At 36.1% G+C, this 13302-nt stretch overlaps 1 protein-coding gene across 6 annotated transcripts in view; it reads left to right on the top strand.

Moving 5' to 3' along the window:
- SLX4IP (SLX4 interacting protein) overlaps positions 1-13302 on the top strand; it is a 78389-nt gene that overhangs the window by 43529 nt on the left and 21558 nt on the right. For all 6 annotated transcript variants that reach the window (XR_015258059.1, XR_015258060.1, XR_015258061.1 and 3 more), the window contains 2 exons: positions 9217-9294; positions 11971-12059. Coding sequence is in view for 3 of the 6 variants with exons in the window: in XM_086743914.1 (XP_086600040.1) it covers positions 9217-9294; positions 11971-12059 (167 nt within the window). In the remaining 3 variants the exon portion in view is untranslated. The remainder of the gene's footprint in view (positions 1-9216; positions 9295-11970; positions 12060-13302) is intronic.

Here is a 13302-nt window from a genome sequence, read left to right as displayed (position 1 = left end):
ATCTAGTTAAAAAAACGCAGAAACCCCCAAACCAAACCCTACTATGGAAATACAGATAATGAAAGTGGATTAAAAGAGAAATACAATTTCTAAGGGGAAAAGAAAGTCTGTGCCATTTTCTTTTAAAATTAACTAGGTTTAATAGCTCCTTTGGCCTTTTTAAAAATTAATTCAACTGTATATTAAATGAGATAAAAAAAGATTTTATTTTTGTTTTGAAATAAAATGTAAGGTTCCTTTAAAAAAAAAGTAAGTACACTTTATTAAATGTTTTTAAAGACAGCAATATTGTTTTGGTTACAATGTAAGCAAGAAAGAATAGGGATTTTGAAATAAAACCTAAAGAAATATGAATTTCCCTAGAAATATTTAGAGGAATTTACTTAATTGCAACCAGAAGTTTGACCTGGAAGTGTAACGGTTTGACCTTTTAGCTGTCTGGTTTCCTAAATGTGTTGTTTTGCTCTCTCTAAACTGTGAGAAAATCTGTTTTACACATCTTTAACTCTTGCACTCCCTAAAAATCTCAAAATATTAAGTCCCCAAACTATCACCAGCAGCCCAAGAAAGTAAAAAATTGTCATTACATTTCAAGAAAAAAAATCATTATAGATATGTGCCTAACATTGATATCCTTTCTATTTTCGTTATAACTGGAAGTAATTGTGGGTGTAATTTCATAGTTAAATATGAATAGGAATTTCTTTTAAACATTCCATGTTACTATATTACACAATAATACTCCCCTTTGCTTTCTTTTGTTCTTAAGTTTCATTATCATATGACAAAGGTAGAGAGAAAATTCAGCTTTTAAAATTGCAAACATTTTTGTGGGTTTATTTATATTTGGAAAATTTTTATAAGGCTTTACAGAAATCTGTCCAGATGGAGATGGAGGGCCAGTTCCTGAAAAAAAATACACATTCTTTCTTTGCCTAAGTAGTTCCGTGGGAGCAGTTATGTGCATTTGAGTCAGCATTGAAGGTACTAGATGTGTTGTGTTTATTACACAGAGTATTTCTGTTGACTATAAAGGCACAAGTGACAGACCATAAACAAAACTACACCAGCAAAGCTTTGAGGGCCCGGGCCTTAATTTTTTAAGAATGTATAGGAATAAATAAAAATGTAGTAGTGCATCAAATAATAATAAGATTTTTTTTTACTTGAAAAGAGGAGAAAAAAAGGCTAGCACAACCTTGAGTATTCATTGTGGGCATAGTATTGATGTATTCCATCAACTTCAAACAGATAAGAGATATTCTAATGCAGAGCAAATTACATTTGTTCAGAGAGCAAGTGAAATATTCCCTATACAAATCCATGGAAAACAAAGTTGTTTAAATAACAAAACTTACTTTAGAGGGAATAGAAAGTGACAGTCTTGTGTTTATTTACAGAGTATCTTTCTTTTATTCTTTTAATTAGGATATTTAGTTTTCTTGGTTTTGCATGTGAGCATGTGGGTCATAGCATATGGGCAATGCCTGTCTGTTCTTTTCTGTTGTCTTCCCGTGGCGTAAGAGAGGCTCATGGTTTTTGATCTTTTCTATAGAAGACCTTAAATTTGCTATTTAATATTGAGAAAGAAGATATTCTGTATAGGTTTTTTTTTGCACTTAGCATCTGTTACACTGATACCAGAAACTGCAAGATACTGAGCTGTGTAATTCAGGTGGTCCCTTATAAAACTACATTCTTGAGTAAGCTAAAATGACCATTTTGTTAGCAACTGTTTTAAAATCAGTCTCCAGCTCTTTGCACCACAACCAGCACCTGCTTCATTGCTAGAGTTGAGTGACACTGATCAGATGATCACAGTCATGTGTTGTTCTTGGTCTTTTTGATGGTATCCCGTTTGCATCACAGCTTGTGAGAGGAGAAAGAGATTGAGACTTATTTGGAAACAGAGCCTTTTGGCAGCTGACTTAATTACAGTCTGTTTGCCAGCATTTTAAAAGAGAAAATACAGAAGCTTCCATTGTGGTGACTTTCCACCTATTTGCTATGCTCCAGGAAAAAATTTTTTTACATTGCAACTTGTGGAACACTGGCACAGGTTGCCCAGAGAGGTGGTGGATGCCTTATCCCTGGAAACATTCCAGGCCAGGTTGGATGAGGCTCCAAGCAACCTGATCTAGTTGGGGATGTCCCTGCTCCTTGCAGGGGGGTTGGACTAGATGACCTTTGAAGGTCCCTTCCAACTCTAACCATTCTATGAGTCTATGAGAATTTCCTTATATTCTAGGCTGTTATAAACCTAACAAGAGTCTGTTGTGTGAAAAGACAAAAACCTGTGAACCTCTGGCACAGCTTGCTTTATTCAGACAACAGCATGAAATGCATGCTGGTTCAAGTCCACACATGTCTCTTAGAATTCACTTTCTTTTGAAGTGTCCTCTAGACGATAGGGTAAAACAAAAGAGGAGTCATGACCATCAACCTTTACATCTTAGCTCCACTGGCCTATCCTAACAGGAGTCCTCAAAAAAGTCAGACAAGAACACTTATTACTGGCATGTATCAGGATCAGCTTTGAAGAAACTGCCTTTTCATGTTTATGCCATCTTTTAAAAATTCTGCTGAAGGTATCTGCTACTAGCTTTTCTTTCTCTTTCATTGTCTCCCATCATATCTCCAGTGGTAGACTGTCAGGCTTTTTTCACCAAATCCATAGGTTTTGTAGCCACGTGATGCAATATATTCCTGATATTTTTAGTGACCCTTGCCTAGAGAACTTGTTATTGATAGAAGATGAAAACCTTGTCAGCTGTGGGAGCTATAGGGTTAAAACCCTTTCCTCTCAGGGAATAAGTTTTACAGAAGTTATTTCCTATTGCCGGAAAAAAAAAAAAGAGCCTGGAGACCTATGAAGGGTTTGAGTGTCTATTTGAAAATCGTTCAGCATCATTGGCATCCACGATAATGTTGTTCTTATGAACAATAAAGGGAACCAGTTATGTCTGTTAAATTCTGAAAGGCTCATTTCCACATTTTGATTGTTATTTATGAGAGACTTTGCTTTGTAGAGATTCCTGACATTTAAAATACAGAATCCTCCCTTTCAAGCATTTTATGGCGTCGAAAAGTTTCATGAAGCTCATGGACGTCCTCAAGTGAAACACCACAGAGACTTAGGCTGAAAGGACATATTTTTTGAAGCATGTGCTTCAAAAGTGATTGTATGCATTCCCTAGTGCCCTGGGAGTCAAACTTGTCACCATCACAGTGTCTTGTGTTTCATTTTAGCTAGAATCTACCTTAATTTTATCACTGTGACAAAATGAGTAATCTAGGTGGGTGACATTGCTCCATTAGGATGTAGCTATGTGTAGCCGCATGGGGGGAGATGCTCAACTTGATGTGCACATCTATCACCAAACAGTTTTTTAACTAAGCTACTCCTTCATGACAGTACATCCACTTTGAAGAGACTTTAGATTCTCCTCTGCTGCTGACTTGTGAGACAATGTTTACCACAGGGTTTGTTTTCCAATTCTCTCTGCCTTTTGGCTGGTAGTGACAGATGCCTTTCTTGTCCTTTCTAGCAGTTGTCGGGCTCGTTCCAGTGTTTAAAGTAGTCCAGGCACATGACTTCCTCTGGAATATAGTTTATATGTTCAAAACAGTGAGGATTCATAAATAGCTTTCAGTTCATGTGTTAAAGCCCATCCCATGCAATTCATAATACGCTCATTGAGTCTGAGATCAACAAAAGGGTGAAATCAAATCTTGTCTCTCCTATTAGCAAACAGTTGTCTATGGTAATCGTGCACTGACCATCAAATATATTGCTCTTCGTTTATCTGCTTGAATGCATTACCAGGTGGTGGTAGCTGTTATTACTTATACATTATGAATGAGTATTGAGAGACTGTATCTTAAGAGCTGTTTTCCAGGACTGGATCAGCCTGCCTCTCCATCTCAAGTATCAGTGAGGTGAAGATGGTCTTTTTCCTTCAGAGCTGGTGTGTTCTCTGGACCTCCATCAGGTGCATTTCTCATCTTGCCGCCAGATGGTCTCATACATACTTTCCTTCTCAGTTCTTTCCTCCAGAATACCCATGACAAGCAGGCTAAGAAATGCCTTATCCTGGATCCAGTTTGGCCAGTACAGCTGTGATGTCGGAGTGCATTCTGCACCTCTCCTGCTAGCCCTACAACCGTGCTTTTGGATTTCATAAACTGGCTCAGTCCAGTTTCATTGTTAATGGCTCATATTCTGAAGGTTTTAGACAGTGTGCCATGACCAGCTATCAACGTTCTGATAGCAGAGAGGATTCTGCTAGGCATATCTTATCCTGTCTTGATCAGATTAATTTAAAGGTTAATGTGTTTCTTCCAGTCAGGGAACAGGGTCCCTGACAGAAAATAAATCTTATCCCCATATCCTTGATGGGACAGACCTCTCACTTATTTGTGTTACCAGCTGACCTGTGTTGACAAGATTTAGCCGACAGAAGTATAGTACTAATACTAATAAAATTGCGAAAGGGGAAAAGTAAGGAGGAAAAAAATCAGTAATCTGTTTTTGTCTACATGTGGTTTAACCAGACTGTAAGGCACCCTGAAAAAGACAGAAGCAAATTAAATCACTGAATTTGTTTGTGTATATAAGGATTTGCAAGATCAGACCATGCATATTTGCAGTTCAAGTGAGCAGCAAATACTCAGTGCTGCACCCAAGGGTCTTTTTGTTTGGATGTTTTTTTTTGGTTTTTTTTTGGTTTTTTTTTTTAGTCCACAATTATATATAAATTTAATGTCCAAAATATTTTTTTCTTAAGTATTGATTTTTTTGAGAAGTTTAAGGACTTTTTAACATACTGATCAGCGCACATTTTCCTGTGTACTTGCTTGTGATTATAATTTGAAATAATGAAAAATTTAAAAAGTAATTAAAAAATTGTTTGAACTGAAGACAGAATGGATGGAAAGAATGGATAGTATCCTCAACTGTTTAAGTTGTTCTGAAATCCACAATTTAGAGTATAAACATTTGCAGTAGGTGAAGACACTTATTGATTTTTTTTTTCTTTTTTTTTTTGTGTATGTGTGTCTGAACTGGTACAGAAAGTCTGTAGCCATTCTGAACACCAGAAAAGGCTCAGGAAGTTTCAACAACTTTTTGTGTCTGCTGTCCCTGGTCTATCCGTAGACTTGGAATTAAATTTATATGCCAACGTTTGGTTTTTGAATCTCTTCTAAATTAGAAATGGCAACCTACTGTAGAGCACACGCTATGGACATGAGCAGTTGTTTTGGGGAAGGAAAGCTGCATGATTAACAGTAGGATTAGAATTAAATGTTCCTTTTTTATTTTGTTTACAAACTATCAGGAATTTGGATTTGATGGTGAATAATTTTAAGTGGAGAAATATAACTGCTAAAAAGCAGTGTAATAATATGTCTGTAGAGTACTTTGAAGATGAAAAGCTCTATATACTGTAAACATTATTACTAGTATGGCTTAATCTGTGTGGAATAATTAGCATAAGCAAAATGTAGATTTTTTTTTTTCTTTAATGTACAATATAGTGTTTCAGAAAGTCTAATGTACCTGTGTATTTACTTTCACATTGTAACATAAGAAATTCATCCTCTTATTTTTTAATATCTATGTATTGCAATGATTTACTTTGTTGTTACTTTCCACATATCAAGGCAACCCTAATCCAGAACAACCGGTCAGAAGTGTGAACCATCTAGACTGGGAGGAAGAATAGGTATTTTTGTAAAAGATGGTATAAAAATACTGTGCGATGAGAAATAGGTGCCTGTCAGATACAGAATTGTTTTGGGGGCATTCAGCCTCCTTAGGCTTGTGCTGTGGCTTTGGAGAAGGCTTGACTGAATTTAGTTACCGAGCCATGCAGGTGCCAGATTGTGCTGGGAAGTGAACACCTGCCAGGCTGCTCCAGATAACTCAGCAGCTCAGAGGCGTTTTCCCAGGCTCCCAGATGAATGGTCCGTAATAACCGTGGGAGAGGGCTTCCCACTGCTCCACGCTGTACCACAGCCTCTTCTTGGCAGCTTTCTGGAAGCGCAAGTCAGCTTGGTTGTGACTTCTTTGGAAAACAGTTGTTGCTGGTTAGTCTTACAGTAAATAGTGAGTGTCTGATACTTCCTCTTGGTGTTGTGTGACTATGAAATACAACAAGCAGGGCAAATCATGATTCCCTTGAAAGGCAGCACTCACTGGTGCGTATTTCAGCTGAAACTGAAGTGGGGCTCTTCTAGAACTGCTTTTATTCAGTCTCATTTTGGATTTCAGGTTCTGGGGTTTTTCTGTTGGTTTGGTTTTTTTTTATTATTATTTTATTTGGGTTAGGTGCACAGTTTTGAAGTAAGGAAAAAGAAAACTCCACCTGGCTAACAAAAATTTTATTTCTGCTTCTGCGTTGGTAATCTACAAATGGAGCTATGTCCACATAGCATGATGAAGAGTAAATTGAAGATTGGGCCAAGTGGTTTTGCTGAGCCCAGTGAACTTTCTCTCTACATTGCTGGCTGCAAAATAGTGTTTGTAGCTTGAGGTTAAAACTTCTATGTGCTTAAAAGGAGCTACTGCTGGATCATTTGGTACATATCAGTTGGTCCCTCCTTCCAGATATCACAAATGGCAGCTTTTGTTCCTTGCTGAGTATACACTGGCCATCTTCCCTGAAGCATAATCCGCAGCTTGCCCAAAGCCAACATTATTTTATGCTAGTATATAAACAGCGTTGATGGTGGACAAGTCTGGAATTGAGAACAGACTTAGGCTCATGCTAAGTAACTGTGTAGAAAGTTTAAAAAGCTGCAAGTTGCATGAGGTTGTCGGCTAAGAAGGTTTTCTTGTGGAGCTTATTATTTGGTTTCTTATTTCATGATGGAGAATGGCTAATTAGATAATACATTTCTCTTGAAGGAAGCAGAAAGAGTATATCACAGTTTTTATAGTTCTGCAGTAACTCTGGAAACTTTTAAACTAGGGAAATTTTGCAAACTCCAGCTGACTATGGATTAGATCAGATGTCACATACAAAAGAGTTTCAAAACATTTAATGAGTGTAGCTGTGTGATACTTTCAGAATATAGGCATCCTGAATGTAATGCATCTTTAAAATTTTCTCACAGTTAGCAATAAGTGTCAGGCTTTTTCAGCAAAGTCAAGCAGTAAATAGTCATGGAAACTGAAATTATTTTCTAGTGGTAGTCCCTCTGGGCTGAGTTTCTTGGCTCAGGTGCAACTCCCTGTGGAGGCTTTATAAGTCTCTCAGATTTGAGTTGACACTGCAAAAATAGTGTAGAGGTGTCTTGATCTCTTATGTAGTTATTTATTTTGTTAGATTTGAGGTAGGTGTTCTCTGGAAGAGAACAGTAGCTAGCTGAATCAAGGGCCATTAAGAGCAATTTAAACTCTGTTCAGGCTATTAGTCAATCAAATATGATTAAACACTTAACCTCTCAGAGAATACCAGAATAGCAACAGAAAAATAGAGATGTACATGTCACTGATTCATAAAAGAATTTCAGGAATGAAGTATCGTGCTTTTCTCTGGGAAAAGCAAAAGATTCACACTTTTTCATTTTAAGTTCTTCTCAAGAAATATACATTTGGAATATTCCAGACAAATGGAGGTGGAAAGACTCTTTTACTAATACTTATTCTCATTTTGAGGATTTGTTTGCAAAGTTGTACTTTTATGAATGTTATTTTTTCAGCATTACAGAGATCACAGTGGAAGATGCTATTATCACACTAGTAACTTATTTATATACAGGGCACTTTTCTTGATTTGTCTAACCCTACTAACAATGCTAAAAAATTGTGGATGCCAAACTGGAAATAGCTAAAAGTAATTTTCTTTAATTGTGCTCGTAAATATGCAGTTAATAAAGCTGGTGGATTACATCCAAATTTTTCTCTACCGCTCATCGTTTTTAAGGGATGGTTCAACTTGTTGCATCTTGACTTGATCTCTAAAGGGAAGTCAAATTTTAGGTATCTTCCTCAGGGGAAGGAAAGAAGATGGCTGATAAATTTCAAAGGGATTGATTGTGATCAATAACTATGGTTCTTAATGAGAGGTGATGCTGAACAGCACTTGATGGTGAGCTCCAGATCTCTAGAGCTCCAGTACAAGTAGGAGAGTTGTAGACTGTGCAGGAGAGGACACGTGTTCTGGGGCTTATACTCTGGAAATAAGGCATGCCTTGGTACTTGCTCAGTTGAGATTGAGACTGGAACAAACAGTCCAGTCAGTAACAATTTTCTAACTTTTCTGTGGTAATTGCACCTAGGGTATGTAACTACCTTGGAAGCAGCATTAATTCAAGTCTTGCAAAACCCATCAGAGTCAGGGGAAATACCCTCTTTTAGTGAGGTGTACAGAGAGACTGTGGAGGAGGAGCCACAGATGCCAACTTCTTTCTGTTTCAGTGGGAGTTAGGTTGCTAAATATCTTTATGAATCAAGTCCTAACTGATTTAATCAGGGTCATTTGGGAATTTAAGTAGAACAAAAGTAAAAGCTGATTTCTTTAGCTGTAGTCTAATAGTCTCTTTGCTGTAATACAGTCCTTTCTGTCCTTATGCTCCTGGTGCACAAGGATTTCTGTCGTTCTCAGGAATAGAAACTGAAGAAGCCTCTGTGTACGTTACAGGTATCTGCTGGGTCAGCCAGGCTAGCTCTGTCTGCCTGTCAATATTGAGGAGTTTAAATGTGTGCATTTCTCAGTGCAATTGTAGGTAATTAAGACCTTTGATGTTTGGGATTTTTTTTAATATCCAGCATTTTTTTCTGTCAGCTTTAAGTATGTCACCTTTCCCCAAAAGGCAGTTAAGTAAATGCTCATCTGTAGTATTCTTGTAGAATCTGTGTGAAAACATCATAGTGAATAGGACTCTAGCTTATTGGACTAGTGACCATGACACTTGGCTATTAAGTGGATGACATCTCTGATCAATTAATTCAAATTTATTTCTGTGGGTGGGTACTAGAACTTAGCGGTTGGTTGTTTGTTTAGATTTTTCGCATGTTTCAGATACTAATTTCTTGGTCCTTCAGTGTGAACAGTTTCTTTTAAAAAATATTCCTTTGAAGTTAAATTTTGTGTTCTTGAGCTGCTCCTGCTTTCTCTCAATCCTGTCTTCGCAGATGTGCAACACTTTGAGACCGGAATGCCCAAGATACCCTTACACTCATTGTTATCTCTTTGTTTTATGTTGCAGCCAAGAGTTTTCACATTACTGCCTACTTTATGAAGAGATGGGTTAATCTGCGTTGTGCTGTAGGGAAACGTTATCATGGTAAGAAATCAGTTTCTTATAGTGTTGCTTAGAATTTTGCATTTCTGGAAGAAAAAGAAAAGAACATAAACTGTCAGCTTTTGTTCTACTTAATCAAAATTTATTTCAGAGCTTGGTTTTGGTTTTTTCCAGAGGATGCTTGCTAAAAAAAGAGGAGCGTTTCTTAACATATGATAGATTTTTTTCTTTTTTTAAACTTAATTTTAAATTTGTATATGCTGTGCCCTAGCGTAATCAGCTAAGCCAAACCAAATTCTGTAAGTATGATGAGACTCAGCATTTTACTGCATCTCTGCAGGGTGAATCAACCAGAGGCTGCAGTATGAATCACTTCATTATTGCTCGCGTGTCCTGTGACATCAACTGTACAGTACAAGTGTATGCAAGAAAAGGCTTCCATTCACCTCAGTGCTATAAAATCTTTACATAGATGATGTCATTGGACCAGATCTTTTTTCATGTTTTCTGAAGCCAAGACACTCCATAAGGAAGTTATATCAATCCTATACTGCCAACATCAATAAAAAGGAGCTATAGTGATCACTGCCCTTTGTGCTGAGCTTTTTGTATTTAAAAAAGTGAAATAAGTCAATTAGGTGCCCTTAAAAATATTGAATACTTGAAAGGATATTTTTAAAGAATTCCTTATTTTTATAGAAATTAATTATATTCTTAAATGTTTAAATCTGTCTTTATATGCCAACCAGTTGTTTTCTAAGTCCATATTGGTTGAAGAGATTGGAGTGCTAATTTTAAATATTTCATCAAACTTATTCTCCCAGCCTCCTGGAAGAGTAATTGAATGAAATAGCAGAGTGTCTGCATTGGTATCTCAACATTGGTTTCTGTGTATTAAATTTGAAATTTTTTTAAAGCATCAGTGATACTTCTATTTTGTTAGCCAGCAAGTGAGATTGTTACAAAATATAACAATAAAATTGCCTAACTGGAATGAACTTGCCCTACTAGTGCTGCCAGAAAGAGAGGCTCTGATGCTGCAGTCAAAACTTTGCTTCCGCATGAAGTTCCTAACAAGAAAGAAGCTTCATTTTGCTAGGTTTCGCTCCCAATAAATAGCAAAGTAAGCACAGATGCTAAAAAAAAATAATTAATTTGGCACCAATGTTTCCTTTCTGTAAGATAAACCTAGTACTTCACAAAAAAAAAACCAGATGTGGAGCCTAACAGAAGAATCTTGCATACTTTAATCAGTGATGCTCACTCAGTATCTGAAGTAAACTTACCTAAGAGGTTGTTATTGAACCCCACATAACAAATTCAGTCCTTGCAACAGTTGTCCAGCTTTTCTTTTGTAGCCCATTTGGAAGATGTCCATAGACTACTCGCAGTTTGAAGGCCATTGTACCAGGACTTCGGGAGTGGTTTTTCAGATCCTGAGGATACAAGCAGAGAAACAATGGTCTGGATTTAAGGCACAACATGAATACATCCTTGCTCACAGTTTTGCTAACAGAGCTGATATTTCTGAAAGGATTATGAAAGGCTCATATTCATTATCAAGTTATAGTAGCTTAACAAGCTATTGTGCCAATACAGATGAATCTCTGTATATGCTTTTTCAACGAATGGCAAACACAAGGGAATCTGTTTCAACATCCTCATCTTTCATTGTAATGACTCTAGAAAAGTTACTGCTGGTACGTGCTCAGAGAGGTTTGTCAGATACTAACTGGAGATACATTGTTGGTGAAGAAGCAGTACCTTGTAGAGAGGCAGTCACCCATATGGATGACCTCATAGTCACTGGCAAATTGTGCACATCATACATATACTCAATTAATTGTGAGGAGATATTCTACCTAAAAAATCTATGAGGTCAACCTCATGTTTTTTTCTGCATACCTTGTCTCTTTCTTGTCCCTGGAAAATAGGGTGTTACAGCTCGTTTATGAAGTGTAACAAATTTTAAAATTAGTATGTCTTTTTTTTTTTTTTATAAAACCAAAACAAAAACCACCAACAAAAAAATTTGAGCAGAAAATAGGAAGATAGTAATCTGGGAATAATCTGATACATAAAATAACAAAATATCCAGCTATGTTCTTTTCATAGCATTGCTAGGTACTGAATAAAGTTTCATCTGGTCTATTCTAATCTGGGAACCGTTCAGTTTTTACTCCTTTGTAAATAGAAACTTTCTTGTGTTCATAACAAACCGTGTGATCTTGAGCAGAATATGTAATTTGGTGATAGTTAACCAATTTGTTTAATGACTTCAAAAATCACTGTAGTCAGAGTTTGAGACACTTAGCCTTATGCTGAGTTTTTATGCCAAGTCCTGATTGAATATGCTGTGCTATATTACAAACATAATTTACAGCTTTTGTGATGAAAAGACTCATCACCAGAACAGCACAAGATAAATCATCATTAAGTGCTGTCTGGTATATTTGTCCAGGGGTGCAGGTGGACTGATTTGCAGCCATGACTATCCTCTTGGGAACTAAACTTACTCTGACTTATTGATTTTTAAATTCTTCTTAATGGTTTAAAAAAGCAAAACAAAAGGAGGGATGGTATGTTGAGGAGAGTAGGTAAGAAAATTTAAAAATTAAATTATTTTGTTTACTAAAATTACATGTGTATATGTTGCCATTATGTGTGGTTTTGAATATGTTTATAATTTTTGTAATATTTCAATTTTTTTTTGTATAGAGCTGCGTGTGTTTCCAGACAGATTTATAGTTTGTGTCAGTAAACTTGAATCTGATCCAAGTGCTTGGACATGTGAAAATGGTGTATTGGTATGTACAAAACTGTTCTATAAATTTTCTGGTTTATTTTGTAGTGATAAGATGAATGTTTATGTATGAATGTAGTTATTCACATATTTGTGACTGACATCTTGGACCCAGAAAGTCACATTAATAGTTGGGCCAGAGTGTTCAAAAGGACATCGTGAAGTGAGTCTGTAGCAGATAAAAATGGGAATTTTTGGAAGCTCAGCATTTTCTGAGCTGTATAGGTCTCAGTGAAAAAGACCATATATTTAGAAAGCTAGGTATGATTTTAGCACCTTGATTTAAGGGTATTTTTTTTCCTTTATATTTTGTCCTTGTAACATTTTATTTTCTAAAATTCTAATGGGGCATCTTTTAATCTCCATGGATTTCTTGTATGTTTACTTAGCACTTGTTCTGCAAAACAACTCAAATGGATCAATGCTAGCCCTACTGGGGAAAAAAAAAATCTCCAAACATTTATGGAGAAAAAGGCACTGGTGTGTAGTTAAATACCATAAATAATTCTACTTAAATATTTCATCCTGAAGGCTTTGTCAGGGTCAAAGGCTTATGAATTTTATGCTGCAGTTAACTGCTGATTGTCTCAGGAGTGCTCACATTGACCCAGGTGGCCTGCTATATGGCAGGCAGTCTCTTCTGTGCTCACAGTGAGAGTAAGAATTACACTCTGAGGTCTATGTATATTTTAGTAGTTTATCTTAGATGTAGTAAAGTCCATTTGACCCTTGGGAAAAAAGTTTTTCTTCTAGTCATTCATCTCTAGTATTTTTTTTTTAATATCAAGCAGAGTGTTTTTATTTATTGTACTAAATAAAGATTTTATTATCTTGATTCCTAGATTGGTAAGTATCTTTAAATGTCAAAGGAGCAAGCAAATGTTTTTCTCTGTCTCAGAAAAAAATCTAACTGCTTTAGCAGTACTTTGCTATTTTGAAAATTACTTTCTTGGTACTGTCTTGAAAGCTGTTGAGATTGTTTAACCAGAAAATCCTTTCTCTGCATTTTGACTGAGAAATAATAATTTTTTAGGGTTTTTTTCCTTGTTTAAGTATCTCTCATGAAATATCTAATTCCCCCCTTTGATATTTTTAATCTTTCCGTAAAATAAAAAATGAGAAGTTTTGTTTAGTTTCTTTCACGTGATTCAGATGAAAAATATAATGCTATGGACTTTAGCTTGACTATTTTGAAATTTGCTCTTGATCTATAGAAACTCCTTGTTTTTTAAAGAAAACCTAAGTTT

Source organism: Chlamydotis macqueenii, chromosome 3 (genome assembly GCF_036417535.1).
Source record: "Chlamydotis macqueenii isolate bChlMac1 chromosome 3, bChlMac1.mat, whole genome shotgun sequence".
Classification (NCBI taxonomy): Eukaryota; Metazoa; Chordata; class Aves; order Otidiformes; family Otididae; genus Chlamydotis; species Chlamydotis macqueenii.
Note: the sequence above shows the minus strand (reverse complement) of the source record. Positions and strands in the feature narration are given on the sequence as shown.